This window comes from Nelusetta ayraudi, unplaced genomic scaffold (assembly GCF_046127955.1).
Source record: "Nelusetta ayraudi isolate G7.1 ecotype Tasmania unplaced genomic scaffold, CSIRO-AGI_Nayr_v1 ptg000042l, whole genome shotgun sequence".
NCBI classification, from domain to species: domain Eukaryota; kingdom Metazoa; phylum Chordata; class Actinopteri; order Tetraodontiformes; family Monacanthidae; genus Nelusetta; species Nelusetta ayraudi.
In genome coordinates this window covers 17,092,637-17,108,886 of record NW_027466092.1, presented here as the reverse complement: position 1 = coordinate 17,108,886, position 16,250 = coordinate 17,092,637, and the positions used below count along the sequence as shown (strand labels likewise).

Genomic DNA, 16,250 nt, shown 5'->3' with positions numbered 1-16,250 from the left:
GCGTCTTCCTGAAAGTCATACACGTACCGGAAGCTGGACACTCAGAATCCAAAGGAGAAGATAAATTGGATTGAATAGAAGTTTTATCAACAAGGAAACATTTACAGGCAGTATAAATAGACACTAGTTTTATTCTAGCTAAACACTCGTTTTTATTTTCGCTACCACACGGTCTATAAGAACGTACTGACCATAAAAGACCTTAAAATGTGTCCATTATTATGAAACTACCCGGAAACACTTGCATCGCAGCACTGAACAGCTTGCATTGACTTCAGTTAGCCATACCCGGTGCAGCATCTACTTTGTTATCGTATGCCTTGAGACCGGTCTGTTGGCCCGTTTAAACCCCCCAACAGCCGTCCGTTGACGGTACGTTTCCTCCGGGATGATTCCGACCGAGGACGCGTCCGCCCGGAAGCGGGAGATCGAGGAGAAGTTGAAGCAGGTTAGAACGGGGCGGGAGGGGAAGGGAGCGCCATAAACAAAGTGCTTATTTTTTTTACACAAATAGCATAACATGGCATCATTCAAATGTTTTATCATGAACGTTAAAGTGCTAAAGCTCCCTATCGGCGTGGTGAAAGTGAGTCAATGCGTCAATCCGTGTGTTACAGGAGCAGGAGACTCTGTCATTTATCAGAGAAAACCTTGAGAAGAGCGATCAGCTGACCAAGGGCATGGTGCTGGACACACACACACACACACACACACACACACACACACACACACACACACACACACACAGAATATATGTGTTTAATCCGATAACTACGACTTTTTACCATCGTGCATTGTGATCATTATTTGTTAATGAAACTTTGTATCAGCCATTGTGAATTGACTTTTTAGTGGAAATAAATATTTGAAGGATGAACTCACAATTAAATCAGACTCAAACTTGTGAGGAGACTTTTGACCTGTTGTGTTTTATAGTTAACTGTCTGATGTATCCTGTTGCTGCTAAGGTGTCCATCCTGTCATCGTTTGAAAGTCGGCTGATGCAGCTGGAAAACTCCATCATCCCAGTGCACAAACAGACAGAGAACCTGCAGCGGCTGCAGGACAATGTTGACAAGACGCTGTCCTGCATGGACCATGTCATCAGCTACTACCATGTAGCCAAGGACACGGACAGGATCATCCGAGAAGGGTGAGACGTCTCACCGTCTCAGTGGATGTTGTGATAGGTGAAGGACGAGTCACGCATAATGATTTTTGGATTTGTGATTTTGTTTCAGGCCGACCGGTAGGCTGAGTGAGTATCTGGCCTGTATAGCGAGGATTCAGAAAGCTGTGGAGTACTTCCAGGACAACAACCCAGACAGCCCGGAACTAAACACAGTGGTACGCTCCAAATGGTTGCTAATATAGGAAACAGACATATGGGAGTAATTAAAATTAGTTAAGATAAAATAAACTGACTCACCACATGGATAGTTTCCTTAATTCATTTATTTCGCATAAAAATAATTTCATATAGAAATCAGTGGAAAGGCTGCAAGGGGTGAGAGGATGCATGTCTCTGCAAAGTAGCAAGCCACTGTGAGCTACAGTATTTAACCAAACTCCCACCAAGTCTTTAATGCTGCTCTTTACACTTCTTTTAATGAGGACGTTTACTGATTTTGAAAAAAATAAAAAAAGACTAAATTGCTGTATCCATGCTTGCATCTTTAGCAGTAGCCTTTATTTACCAGCTTTCAATTGCTTTGTCTTCGGCTTGGTGCTCTATGACTATGAAGAGCAGTTTGCAGCAGGTGTTTTCTAGCCTTTGTCACAACTAAAAGAATCTTAATTGGTGTCTTAATTATTTCCCTAAAATTGCTTTAGACTGAAGCTACTCAGGGAGATTATTCAGATTTGAACTACAGCAGTGCGGCTGCCCTGCAAAGTTCAAAATAACCAAGTAAAACTTTTTTTCTGCTCTCTTCCTTCCAGAAAGCACGTTTTGAGAAGGGCAAAGAGCTGCTGGAGGCCGAGTTCCGCAGCCTGCTGACACGCCACAGCAAAGCTGTCCCTCCCATCCTCATTCTGGACGCCATCAGTGTGGACGAGGAGCTGGAGGTCCAGGAGGAGGTGGTGCTGGAGCACCTTCCCGAGGGTGTGCTCCGGGACATCATCTGCATTGCCGGCTGGCTGGTGGAGAACGGACGCAACCAAGGTGTGGCTTAGTGGACGCGTCTGATGCTGTGCTGGCTAGACACATTTCTAGGAGGTCCAATTTTGTCTCCATGCGGACTGTTTTCATATTTCATTACCATTGAATCCAAGTGTTGCATCAAATAACTTGTTTTTTTATAACAATTATCTTGGAAAAATGTGTCTTGAAAAAGCCTTTGTGTATTTTGTTTCACTCACACATCAGGTGCACATTGTCTTAAACCTACTGTTTTTAAAATGAAATGTATCTATTTAAAAAGCAAATAATTCTTTGAACCAGTTGATTGGTTGTTTTGACAATTATGTGACTTCTTCTGCGCGCTTTTCTCCTCCAGACTTCATGAATGTGTACTACCAGATCCGCTCCAGTCAGCTGGATCGATCCATCAAAGGTCTGAAGGAACACTTCTGCAAGAACAGCGCTTCCTCCGGCATCCTCTACTCGCCGGCCGTCCAGACCAAACGCAAGGACACGCCCACCAAAAAGGCTCCCAAGAGACCAGGTGAGTGGGCGGCGCCGCTGCTGCGCCTGCAGCTTCTGATCACACGGCGCAGCAAGAAGCTCGATGCTCACACGACCGCGGTGGCACGACACGCCCGTCAGACATTATTCTGTTCCGACCCTCCCTGCCGCCCTCACTAATCCTTTTTCCTCTTCCTCCCTCATAATCTGAACCCTACCTACCGTGACAGTCCACATCCCAGGTAAACAGGATGTGAGGTATACTGCCTGATTGTTGCTGCAGTCCGACCGGATGAGTTGTAGCTTTTCAGCAGGAAGCCCAAGTTTGTTGTCGTTCAGTGTTCTGAGCCTCTAGTTTCACTGTGGACGGGAAGTCGAGAAGCAGCAGTTTGTCCATTCGCAAAACTAAACCTTTCGGTGTGATTCTCCCGCTTTTGGCAGAAGTGTCACCAGAAACTAAACTGGAATCTGTTTAAGACATAATGAACTTCCACAACCAGTGGCTGAGTTAAAAAAGAAAAAAAGAAAAAAAAAAGAAAACAACAAAATGATATATTTTTTGTTTCTAGAAAATATACCTCGTTGTCCTGTGTACAAACCAACAAAATGTATGGATGTCATATAATTAAGTAGCATATTATTCACGCTACTGACTCCTGGGCAAATACACAATGAAACTAGAGGCTGCTCAGTGTCTGTGTAAACGCAGCGTGTTTGTCAACTTTTAAATGAGATAGTTGACTTCCTCCTCCTGCACCCTCTCTTGCTTCCTCCTGCTGGCACTGGTATCACAGTAAGACTAACTTGTGCAATAAGAAAATAAGTCAGAAGCAATACATGTTCAAGCTTTATGGGATACGTCCCTGTTGGCAAACTCTTCTGTGCAGCGTCAATGAGCAGCCTGACCTGCGCACCGCCAGTCTGTATATAAACATGACTGTGCAAACCAAAGATGTCCCTGAATAATTTACACACAGTTTAAAGGCCCTGGCACTCAGGCATTCCCACTTCCTTTACTTCATCTTCACATTTACACTCTAACTGTCATGACATTAAATAGTGAAGTTTCCTAACCAAAACTATCCCTGTGTTTTCACGTGTCTTTGCCTGAAAAGAAAGGGAATCGTTGCTAGCATGATTCAGATGCTTTGGCTTCACTTCCTGTTGTCCATGTTTAAATACGGTCCGTCCACTGCTGTACAATGGCGCCGCTCTGTGTTCGTGTCACGGCGATAAGACTGTTGTTCTGTGCCCTGCTGCCCTCCAGTGGCCAACTCGTGCAAACTGCTTCGTGCTACCTAACCGAGCTCCACACGTTTGTGTGTCAACCCCGAGACGGTGAACGTTGATTGTAACCATGTGACATTAATGCCGTTGTTGTGTTGACCCCTGACCTCACCTGTTCCCTCTGCTCCGACTCCCCCATCCCACGCGAGGAAACGTGTCCTCTGGTAGCTTCCTGTCCGCTCACTTGGGACTTCCTGTGTTGCTAGGCTGTGGGCACTTATGCACAGATAGAAACCCCCTGCTGCCTGTCTTGGTGCCGGTGTCTGTGTTTCACTTCCAAGATCTGTCTCTCTCTTTCTCTCTCCCTTCTTCTTCCTCTCCTTGTGTTACTTGGCTGTCTGGCTCTCGCTGCCTCCTCCTCCTCCTGCTCCTCCTACACCTCCTGCTCCTGCTCCTCCTCCCCCTCTGGACTCTGTCTCAGGGACCATTCGCAAGGCTCAGAACCTTCTGAAACAGTACTCACAGCATGGGCTGGATGGGAAAAAGGGGGGCTCTAACCTCACTCCTTTGGAAGGTAAACGCACGTTGGTCTCCTCTCTGTTCTTCATGTTTACGTCATTGGGAGCAACAGGGAGCTCTCGGTGCTCACAACAGCTTTTCAAAAAATGATGCCTTTTTTGTGTAAGTGGCAGAAGAATGGTCTCGAAGGAAAGGAAAGGAAAATGTTGACAAACCAACTTATTTTTTTGTCCTTAGTTCTTGTATCTTTTTGGACAAGGACTAAAGCATTCATGTTTTATCTTCTAAAAGATGAAACGAACCAAACTAAAAGCTGTTGTGACATTTTCTCCGAGCTTTCATGTTGACATTCATGCACACACACACACACACACACACACACACACTTCAAACACTTCTCTGGGTGCTTCCTCCCCCTGCTGGATGCTTGGTGGTCGGTGCAGGTGTCTCAGGTTTAGCTACTACTACTACTCCCCCTCCCCCATCACTCCCAACCTCTCCACCACGTAGTCGGTGGGAAGTGGTTTAACGAAGCCCCTCCCACCCCTTCCCCCACCCTCCCGCCTTACTACCAGGTTACGATTATGACCTGCGGGTCAAACACCTGTCCGACGCACTGACCGAGAAGCATGGGGCCGCTCCAGGTGAGTGCAGGGGTGGGGGCGTGGGGGTGGGGGTGGGCGGGAGGTCCAGCTCACTCAAACACACACCCCTTCATCCTAAAACAGGCCTCCATCCTAAAACACAACTTCATCACAACATGTACACTTCCTCATCCCCACAGTAGACACCGCCAGAACAACGCTCACCTTTATCACAACACACACTCAGTACTTCATTAATGTCCACCTATATACAAAGTACAATGAGGACACAAATGCTATCAGTGCAAATAAATCATTGGGAGTCAATCAGATGCATTTGTGCTTGTAAAACAGTTAATGTATACATACAATCAGGAGGCTAACAGACAGCAACACTGTGATACCACATCCACTCCAAGGATACAAAAAGCAACGCCTTCTCCATGCTGAGCGGCTACCAATGATAGCAGATATAGAGCAGTATCTTGGCTGCTGTTTAGCCTTTCTCTGAGAGATACCAGCCGTCTGAAGGCCTCTGACCACTAGTTTGTGCACATGACCCAGGCTACCAAATATAAAAGTTAAAGGTTTACACCTGTAGCCCAGCTCAGAAATGGACTGCTTGAGCCCCTGTTATTTTAGCAACTTGGTCAAAAAGGCTTCTTCCAGGCTGTGATCAGAGGTACAAAGAGCACCTCACCACTAGTCTCATTAACAACCTCAGCCAGTGTTGTTGAGATTACTCCATAAAAGTAATCTAATTACTTCTTTAACTACTTTGTTTGATAAGCAAGCGATCACGAATTACTTCAGTTCAAAAAGATATAGTAGCAGTTGAGAACGTCTTGTTTCCTGCACAGAACGTACAATGAGCCACATTTTTCTTTCATTTAGACAAGATGAACTCAAAATAATGTTTGTATTTCCAGCTGTCAGACACAAACGCTGTTTTTTCTTTTGCCGCCGCCATGCTTGTTTTAGTGCATCGTCGCATATCAACGACGTTGCATGCACGGCTGCAACATCAATCTGCGACATCGTTGTTTTCGGTTCTTTCGGTTGTTTTTCAAAATTTTAGACATTTTGTGGATAACAAGACATTTTTAGCTTGCAAAATATTTCAGAGAAGTAATGGAATCGTTACTTGATGAAGTAATTATGATACAATTACCACTTTTGCCCGAGTAATCCCGTTACATTACTCTATTACTAAAAAAGTAGTTTAATTACAGTAGTGGATTACTTAGTAATAGATTACTCGCCAACACTGACCACAACATCAGGGGTGGTGGCCTTTGAATGACCTGTAGGTACAGCTCCAGTGAATCTTCAGTCTTTTGCAGCCCAGCCAGCGTTGATTGCCATTGGAAATGGCAATCAACGCTGGTTCCTCCAAATGGTTCCTCTTCAAACTTCTTCCCCCCCCCCGTTTCCTGTCAGGGAAAGACGATGTTTTTGACGTGGAGATCGACTCGTACATCCACTGCATCAGCGCCTTCGTCAAGCTGGCGCAGAGCGAGTACGCACTGCTGACGGAGATCATCCCGGAGCACCACCAGAAGAAGACCTTCGACTCTCTCATCCAGGTCACAGTAACTCTCTCTCGCACTGCTGGAATGCAGCTGCAGCAGCTTCACGGCACATGGAGCAATTACAATAAACTTTCCCTTGACATTCTCGGAAGAAGAAGAGAAAAAAAACATGAAAAGTTAATTATTCCCATATCACTCAATACAATACAATTCATCAACTTTGTTGTTTATTGAATCTGAAACAATGTAAAATAGCAGCAGATGATGCTGCTTTGTGTTTGGAGTGATTGCAGACACCCTCGAGAGCTTGCATGGACACCATGACACCATGTTGTCACCAATAGCAGTGACTTCATCAATGATGAATAAATGTCAACAGACTTTGTGTCAGTCTGTTTCATGTTGCCATGAAACAGACATGTGCACGTAAGACTCATTTGACTGTGATTTAATATGAACAGACGTCTGTTCTGAGTGTCCCTTCAAGCTTTTTGTGTTTGTTTCGTTTTAAAGATTTCAAAGACTTTATTTCCTCACCTTAAACCGTCCGTCTGTTCAACAGGAGGCGCTGGACAACCTGATGTTGGACGGCGACAACATTGTGTCGGCAGCGCGCCGGGCCATCATGAGGCACGACTACTCGGCCGTCCTCACCATCTTCCCCATCCTGAGGCACCTCAAGATGAACAAGTCCGAGTTCGACAACACGCTGCAGGTCGGCTTCCTGTCGGCTTCCTGCGCACCACAGTTGCAACGAGACGGAGGATTAATCTTGTGTCAATACACCTGGCGTCTGTCCGTAGGGCACGGCGGCGAGCACCAAGAACAAGCTGCCGACACTCATCACCTCCATGGAAACGATCGGAGCCAAAGCTCTGGAGGAGTTCGCCGACAGCATCAAGGTGAATCACAGTCACATGGTCCGGGCCGGCGGCCACCAACGTTTTTTGCACCATGGACTGATTTAATGTCAGACAATATTTTCAGGGACCGGCATGAATCCTGTGGTATCTTCAAAATATAATAATAAACGTGAAACCACTGTACTCTTTTACAACTTTATTAGCAGCGTCCTCTTAAAATCACGACAACTTAACATGGGAAACATACTTTTTTTTTTTCTTTCAACACACTTCTGAGGCTGCTGGTTTTTCAATGCAGGTGCGTGTGGCGCCCCAAGTGGCGAAGCCGTTTTGAAGGCTTCATTGCGTCATTGGAGAGCCGGTCGCCACATAAAATGCAGAGTGGGCTTGTTGTGTGGGAATCTCCTGTCGAGATAAAATCCGTAGTTTAGGTAGAACTCCTGGTGTTGTCTGTTAAATGCAGCAAGTCGAAGGCTCTTCTTCTGTCTCCTCACTAGGCCTTTTCCCCTTCGCTAAGACGTTTGTTTTCACTTATTTTGCTAGCTACCTAGCAAGCTTGTGGGTTTAATTCTAATTTTAGTGGCAATGTATCACTTGACCGAGACAAGCGCCTTGACATGCGTCAAGAGTGGAGCCATAGACGGATGTAACGGAGAGAATCCAGTAATTTTTCAAAATAAAACATCATACAGACTTAGATAATTAATAAACAGGAAGTAATGTGAGTTGATAGTTCTTTCTGTGCGGCACGGTTCCAAATGAACCACGGCCTCCTGCTACCGATCTGCAGCCAGGGCGTCGGGGACCGCTGACCTAGTGCACACAATCGATAATCAAGGGGAATGAAGCTAAACCTTCTCTGTGTCTGCAGAATAACCCTGACAAAGAGTACAACATGCCCAAGGATGGAACCGTGCATGAGTTGACCAGCAATGTAAGCACACACACACACACACACACACACACACACACACACACACAGAGGCAAAGGTTGTGTAACAGCTCTGGATGTGTTTGCTCTTGTTGCACTCGAGCGTCGACACCTTCGCACACTGTCTCAGCTCTTTCTCTGCTTCTGGGGAGCCGAGGTGGTCGTCCGGAAACGGCAAACAGCAGTTGTGCAATCGATCATGTGACGGCGCAATGCGTTTTTCTCCCGCAGGCCATCCTGTTCCTGCAGCAGCTGCTCGACTTCCATGAGACTGCAGGAGCCATGCTGGCGTCGCAAGGTAGAGCCACGGACAGCCGCCGCTGACGTCACTTCATCACATGGCCGCTAGCGCCACTAACACCACTAGCTGGCTTTAGCCTAACCTTCCCAATGGCATGCTAGCATGCTACCTTTCTTCAGGCTCTCACTTTTAGCACTGAAACTGAAAAATAGTGACAAGCTTTCTCAGTTATTCTCCAAAAAAGGAGCTCAGAAGCCCTGATAATATAAAAAAGTTGGATTAAGCTGCAATAGTCGCCCTGCTGTCTATTTTATGTAAATTCTCAGTTCCTCCTGAAAACTTTAGTCAGTTATGCTTTGTTTTTTTTGTCCTTTCCCTTCACATCTCCTGGTTTATTATTTATATTGCCTTTCTATGTTGTCACGTCCACCTTATTGTTGCCCTCTGCACAAGTTTGTTTCACCCTTGCATCTTTTTTTGTTCCCTCCTCCTCGATGATCGTTTGCTCCGCACTAACGAACCTTTTCCTAATCTCTTTTTGCACTTCTTCTTCTTCTCTCTCTGCTCTCCCGCCTCGGTTCTCTTAGTTCTGGGGGACACTTACAATATTCCTTTAGACCCCCGAGGTAAGACCAAGACCATGTGAAGACCTGTGCCAGGCGCAGTAGTTCAGTAGCTCGTAGTTTCATTCTCTTATTTATGCCTAATTTTCTAAATTATGTGACACATTTCAGTGCTGGCCTCTCTTCCACTGCCAACCTTTGTCTTCATTGTAAAACCTGGTTTAGATTCTAATGTGCTTCTATACCGCAGCCAGATTTGTTTTGTTTTTTCAATTTTACTTGATATTTAGAGTGTGAAAATGTACCGTCGCACCACTTTTATAAAAAACTCAACTGCTGATTCAATTTATAAGTCTTGCATTTTACTGAGATAATTTGTCACTAAAAGGCTCTGTTTCCTCCAGAGCCGAGTTCAGTGAGCAGCTACACTTCCGACTTCAACAAAAGGCTCCTTAGCACCTACATATGTGAGTAATTCAAGACCAAAGGACACTCTCAGTTGTCCAATGAGTGGACAGACCAGTAGTTTATCTTCTCCTCCCTCTCAGGTAAGGTATTGGGTAACCTGCAGCTCAACCTACTCAGTAAATCCAAAGTGTATGAGGACGCAGCCCTGAGGGCCATCTTCCTGCACAACAACTACAACTACATCCTCAAGTCGCTGGAAAAGTGAGTTTTACTTTACTGTGATGTAAAACGCAATGCAATACAGAAAGTGTTTATCCCTGCATCACATCACAGTTTGATCCTGATGTGTTGAATCTCAGAAAAAAACAAAAACAAATTTTGTATATATATGTGTATATATATATATATATATATATATATATATATATATATATGTATATGTATATATATGTATATGTATATATATGTATATGTATATGTATATATATGTATATGTATATGTATATATATGTATATGTATATATATATATATGTATATATATATGTATATATATATATATGTATATGTATATATATATATACATATATATGTATATATATATACATATATGTATATATATATATGTATATGTATATATATATATACATATATATGTATATATATATACATATATGTATATATATATATGTATATGTATATATATATATGTATATGTATATATATATATATATATATATATGTATATATATATATACATATATGTATATGTATATATATGTATATGTATATATATATATACATATATGTATATATATATATACATATATATATATGTATATATATATATATACATATACATATATATATATACATATATGTATATATATATATACATATATATATGTATATATATATACATATATATATACGTATATATATATACATATATATATATATATATATATATATATATGTACGTATATATATATATATATATATATATATATATATGTACGTATATATATGTATATATATATGTATATATATATGTATATGTATATATATATGTATATATATATGTATATATATATATATATATATATATATGTATATATATATATATATATATACATATACATATATATATATGTATATATATATAAATCACAGATTCTCCCAAAATGAAATTATTATTTCGACCTCAGTTGATTGATCTTGTGATCGACGGAGTGAAAATTTATCATTCAATGCTTTAACAAATGCTTAAGGTTCTGATTTGACTCACAATAAATGAAATATTTGGGGATTATTAGTACTGATGTTTAGCTGTTTTGTGTTTTCTTGTGCAGAATTGTTTTGACAGTGTGTGTTGGGTTTCAGGTCGGAACTGATCCAGCTGGTGACGGTGACGCAGAAGGAAGCAGAGAGCTCCTACAGAGAGCTGATCAAGGAGCAGATCTACATGTACAAGAACAGGTGGGTGTTCTCTGCCTCTCTTTTCCTGATGTGCCTGCGTAGCTGTTCCACAGAGCAGCATGCACCAGAGCAGTCAGGGCTTCTGTGTTGTCACATTTGTCTCCGTTCATCCCTTCCACAGTTGGCTGAAGGTCACTGAGCATTTGGCCGAGAGGAACCTGCCTATCTTCACGCCAGGAACCAAGGTCACTACTGAACCTCCTCCCAGTGGGACACCAAACACACCTCAAGAATAAAGGGGCTACTTAACTCTCACACTAAATTTCCAAAGTTCTTCCTTCCCTTTTTTTTTTAATTCTTACACTATACATGGCTTTACAATTTACTTACTTAATTAATTATTTAATGTGTCTTTTGCACATTTAGGTCCGTCATGAATTTAGTAATTTGACATTTATGGCCCACATGTGGCATCATTTAACCTCGGTTTCTCCTCCCTGCAGCTGAAGGATAAAGAACGGCAGGTGATCAAGGACAAGTTCAAGGTGAGTAAGACGCAGAACAACGATCTGCAGGTTGACCGGTCGGTACTGGCCGCTGACCCGACCTGTTCGTCTCCCTCCCGACACGTCTCAGGGTTTCAACGACGGCCTGGAGGAGCTGTGCAAGATCCAGAAGGGCTGGGCCATCCCAGACAAAGAGCAGCGGGACTTCATCCGTCAGTCGCAGAAGAAAGTGGTTTCTGATGCCTACAGGAGCTTCCTACAGAGGTGAGGGACAGTTAACAGTCTTATGTGTCTAAAACCCATTTTTTCACACGCCAAAAAAGCTGTTAATTTGAAAGTAACACTTTCTCCTGACTGGCAGTAATTTGCCAGTCAGGAGAGCATGTGAATGCGACTGGCCCACTGAAAATTGCCGCATTTTTTAGGTTTCCGTTTACAGGCTTTGTTGTGAACACACGTTTTTGACCTCCTCCACACTTTCTTCTTTTCCCCTTCTAGATGCGCAAACATTTCGTTCACTAAGAACCCTGAGAAGTACCACAAGTACCGGCCGGAGGAGGTGGAGGAGATGATCGAGAAGCTGTTTGACACGTCCGCCTGAGCTGCACTTTGATTAGCCACTACGCCCTGAACACACCACAACAGAAACACAACCCGGCCCCCAAACGCCCCCCTTCTGCCTCGGTTGCCCTTGCCTGTGTGTGATGAATGTTTTGTACAAAGATGTGATCATGATGTATTTATGTAATTGAGCCGTTTCAACTCGGCATTTTCAAACCAATTAAAGGGACCTCTGTGAATTACTTCTACCTGTTTTTTTGTTGTTTGTTGGTTTTGCTACACAAAATAGCAAATTACAATGAGAAATGGCATTGGATTGTACGGTGAATATTTGGCTGCAGCCAATTTCTTCAGTTTGATATTTATCACGTGCTGGTTTCAATAAGCATCTTGGCAGACACATCTTTGACATGCTGAGGAGCCTTAAAGGGTTCCCTGATGAACTCTTAGAAGCTCCTCAGTTGCTGCTTGTGAACAAAGTTAAGAAATAAGAACAAACACACATAAGGCAGGGTTTTTGTTGCATGTTTGTTTTATTTACATAACAGCCTCTGATGAGGCTCTCCACATAAAGTATCCTCAAAAGTACATTTACTGTATGTAAAAAAAACAAAAAACGTCACACAGTAGAGCAACTTGCCTAATAACAGCAGCATAATCTGAAAGGTAGTCGATATTACATAATGACAATGCAAAATAAAAAATAGAGTGAGATTTAGAGATGCACAAACATTAAAAACAGCAACAACATCAAAATATAACCAAAAGACTGTTTACTCTGTATATGACACAGTCTGAAAATAAAACAGCCCTGGTACACAGATGGTGATGGAGACTGAACCTTTGCTTGTTGTGACGCTCTGCAGATGAGCAGTGTTGGTACTTGACAGCAGAGCAGCTGCAGGTGATGCTGAAGCCTCTCTGGTATAAGACCTGAAGAGACAAACCCCTACATGATGAGATGAGCATGTGACCAGGTAAGGAGGACCAAGGACCTCTGCTCTCTCTTCTGTCCACAACAACACTGAATTCGTAACATCACACGACAGACACAGCAGCCTTGAATGGTCCAGCTAGATTTTGGTGGAATAAACCAAACTTGGAAATTCTAATGATAGTGTTTGTTTATGTTCCTCCCCACTGTGGCGCAGTGGTTCAATCTCCACAATCAATTCTGTGGGGGGATTGCATGTTCTCTCTGTGTCTGCTTGGGTTCTCTCCAGGTTCTCCGGCTTCCTCCCACAGTCCAAAACCATGTATGTGAGGTGAATTGGGAACTGTGATGAACTGGTGACTTGTCACTGTACCTCGCCTTCGCCCAATGAGAGTAGGGTTAGGCTTCAACAAACCCAGAGTGCAGGAGGAAGCGGATATAGAAGATGGATGGATATAATATAAACACTGGCAGACCAGGCAGGATTTTCCATCGTGTCTAGACAGTTTGTGGGTGTGAGTTGATCATGTTCAGGTGGCTTCTTCACTCCATCCTTTGGGTTTCTACCCTCAGTTGGAAGTCTCCCCGCTGCTCACAGTGTTGACCACCTTGGCCACGTGCACCTTGTTGGCTTCTCTTCTCCTCCCCCCCTTCACCCTCCCCCTTCCGCTTGCCGGGCAGCTGAGCACTTTCCTGAAGCCTTTCCGGAAGTGTTTGGACACCAGGGCATAGACGATGGGGTTGAGGCAGGAGTTGGCATAAGCCATGAGGTGGGACAAGATGCGCAGGACGTAGGTGGCACTGTTGAGCGGGAAGTGTCCCGACCACATGCACACGATGACCAGGTGGTGGGGGAGCCAGCAGAGGCAGAAGACGGCGGCGACGATGACGATCATCTTGGTGACTTTCCGCTTGGCTCGCCTGAACTCGGACATGTCATTGATGGGGTCCACGCTGGTCCACAGGTATCTAATGGTGCGGGTGTAGGTGAGGCCAAGCACCAAGACGGGGACCAGGTAGCCAAAGACGAAGGTGCACATGTCCATGATAACGCGTGGTCTGGACCCCCAGGTGGGAATACACACCACTGCGGTGGCCAGGTCCAGCTGGCTGTAGTAGCTAAGGTACGGTCCGGAGAAAATCAGAGCCGAGGCCCAAACCAGGCAGATGGAGATGAGGGCGTTTCTTGGGGTTCTCATCTCTCTGGAGCGGAGGGGGTAGCAGATCGCCAAGTACCTGCGCAGTGGGAGACAGCATTTCGCTTCAGCTTGCAAAAACTTGCTCTATAGCTCTGCTATGTCATCAACTTTCAGTGGACGTAGTGACGGGATTCCATCAAGCTTGTCATGTGATGCCACGTCATGTGAAAATGAACCAGAAAATGGTCGCAGGAGACAGCATGCAGGAAATGAACAAGTTCTCAGACATCAGATCAGACAAATACATTCTACATAGACAGCGGCTATACCACCCCACCAATTAACATCTAAGCCTCTCACTCTCTCTCTCTGTCTCTCTCTCTCTGTCTCTCTCTCTCTCTCTCCATTTTTTGTATTTCCTTCTCACCCCAACTGGTCATAGGTAGATGACGGCTCTCTGGAGCCTGGATCTGCTCTAGGTTTCTTCCCACATGGGAGTTTTTCCTAACCACTGTTGACCTTTGCTTGCTGTGGGGGCCCAGTTTTTTTGTTTTTTTTTCTGATTGTACAAAGCACTTTGAGACGCCTTTGGATGTGATTTAGTGCTGTACAAATAAAGTTGATTGATTGATTGATTGATTGATTGATTGAACCAGGTGTGTTGTTGTGCATACCTGAACACAAACTGAGGCTGGATGCCGATGGCCCATGCATTGGTGTGTGTCAGTGTGTGTGTGTGTGTGTGTGTGTGTGTGTGTGTGTGTGTGTGTGTGTGTGTGTGTGTGTGTGTGTGTGTGTGTGTATCAGAGGGGTACCATAGGCCTATTTTGTATCCTGGTCTGTCTGTATGTTCAAAAGTGAACTTCTTCTAAGACCAATCACAAAGTAATGCAAAAAGTAACATTAAGTAAAACTTCAACGACGCTTTAAGTGCTACTCAACTAAAGATGAAAGGAACCGAACGCACCTGTCCAGGGAGACGGCTGTCAGGGTGAAGATGCTGGCGTACATGGTGAGGAAGATGATGAAGTGCACGACCTTGCACGCGGCAGGTCCGAACGGCCACTGGTCCAGGATGTAGACGGTGGCCTGGAAGGGCACGCAGAAGACGATGAAGCACAGATCGGCGACGGCCAGGTTGAGGATGAACAGGTTGGTGGTCTTGGTGTTCATCTGCCCGCTGCGGAAAAGGACGGCCAGGACGAGGGAGTTCCCCACGGTGCCGAGCAGGAAGATGAGCGAGAAGCTGGCGGAGATGAGCGCTGATTCGACCCAGCAGGAGGATGATTTGGCTGCAGTAAGGTTCATGTTCTCTGGCTGCGTTCCGCTCCGGAGCGCCACTGGTCCACCGGTCGTTCCACCGTCGCTGCGCTGTCTCACCGGCGGGGCGCGCAAGGATCGAGGAGGCACACGCTCGCTCCCGGAGATCATTGACCGCGAACCCCTCCAACCTTCCCACCGCCACATTTTTGGTCAACTTTCTCAGTGTCTCATGGTCGTTTCAAGAGCTGTAATGTGTTTTAAATTGATCATAAAAATAAAGCTAAAACAAAAAGTTGTCGGCAAAGCAAAGTAATGACAACAACAGCTAAAATCAAAGAGGGTTAATTATGTTGATCAGATAGATTAGTTTAAAAATAAGAAATACACAATACAAATAATAGAAGTATTATGTCATAATTTCAGGACAGGTTCTCAGAAACTGGACATACCGTTTGTCAAATATTTCTGAACGAGTGCCTTCTGCCCCCTTGTGGTTCTTCACGGACATTACAGTACATCGATAAGAATTCTACTCTCACTCGCTCACTCACTCACGTCCAAAGGACCAAATGAAATATTAATCTCCCACTATGTGACTTAAGTTAAGTGCAATTGTTTCCTGATAGAAATATAAAACGATTAAATATTTGTGGTACATAGACAAATTTTGCAATTACTGATCTGCCGGAGCCTCTCCCAGCTGTCATTGGACGATGGCAGGGTGACACCCTGCACAAGTGGCTACTTAGTGGATACTAAGGGTCAGAAAACCGAATTACTTTTGTTGTATTGCAAGTGTAGACTTTCATTAATGTATTTATAATAAAAGTTGACCAGCTCAAAGGTCTAGTGGTGGAGTGTCTGGCCTGAGACAAGTAGGTTGTGGGTTCGCTCCCCGGCTGAGTCATACCAAAGACTGTAATAACGGCATCCATA

General features: G+C 44.1%; 2 protein-coding genes across 14 annotated transcripts; one reads left to right on the top strand and one right to left on the bottom strand.

Moving 5' to 3' along the window:
• The first annotated feature begins 238 nt into the window (after positions 1–238).
• On the top strand, positions 239–12,220 carry exoc7 (exocyst complex component 7). 13 transcript variants are annotated; one of them, XM_076035022.1, is made up of 22 exons: positions 239–448; positions 618–683; positions 969–1,153; positions 1,242–1,347; positions 1,942–2,164; positions 2,499–2,666; positions 2,857–2,868; positions 4,335–4,427; positions 4,948–5,016; positions 6,397–6,542; positions 7,051–7,203; positions 7,292–7,390; positions 8,223–8,285; positions 8,514–8,580; positions 9,111–9,149; positions 9,491–9,553; positions 9,635–9,755; positions 10,876–10,971; positions 11,093–11,156; positions 11,415–11,456; positions 11,548–11,681; positions 11,916–12,220. In XM_076035022.1, the coding sequence occupies exons 1-22, from the start codon at positions 389–391 to the stop codon at positions 12,016–12,018; spliced, it is 2,172 nt and encodes a 723-aa protein (XP_075891137.1). In that variant the 5' UTR covers positions 239–388; the 3' UTR covers positions 12,019–12,220. The 13 variants fall into 13 exon arrangements, with proteins under 13 accessions (XP_075891137.1, XP_075891139.1, XP_075891144.1 ...); XM_076035024.1 differs by lacking the exon at positions 2,857–2,868; XM_076035029.1 differs by lacking the exon at positions 4,335–4,427 and having other exon boundaries at positions 240–448.
• Positions 12,221–13,209: 989 nt separating this feature from the next.
• LOC142894260 (galanin receptor 2a) lies at positions 13,210–15,436 on the bottom strand. The gene is made up of 2 exons (XM_076035527.1): positions 15,019–15,436; positions 13,210–14,148 (listed from the first exon to the last, which is right to left on the bottom strand). Exons 1-2 carry the CDS (start codon positions 15,357–15,359, stop codon positions 13,482–13,484), a joined length of 1,008 nt encoding a protein of 335 aa, XP_075891642.1. The 5' UTR covers positions 15,360–15,436; the 3' UTR covers positions 13,210–13,481.
• Positions 15,437–16,250: the final 814 nt, after the last annotated feature.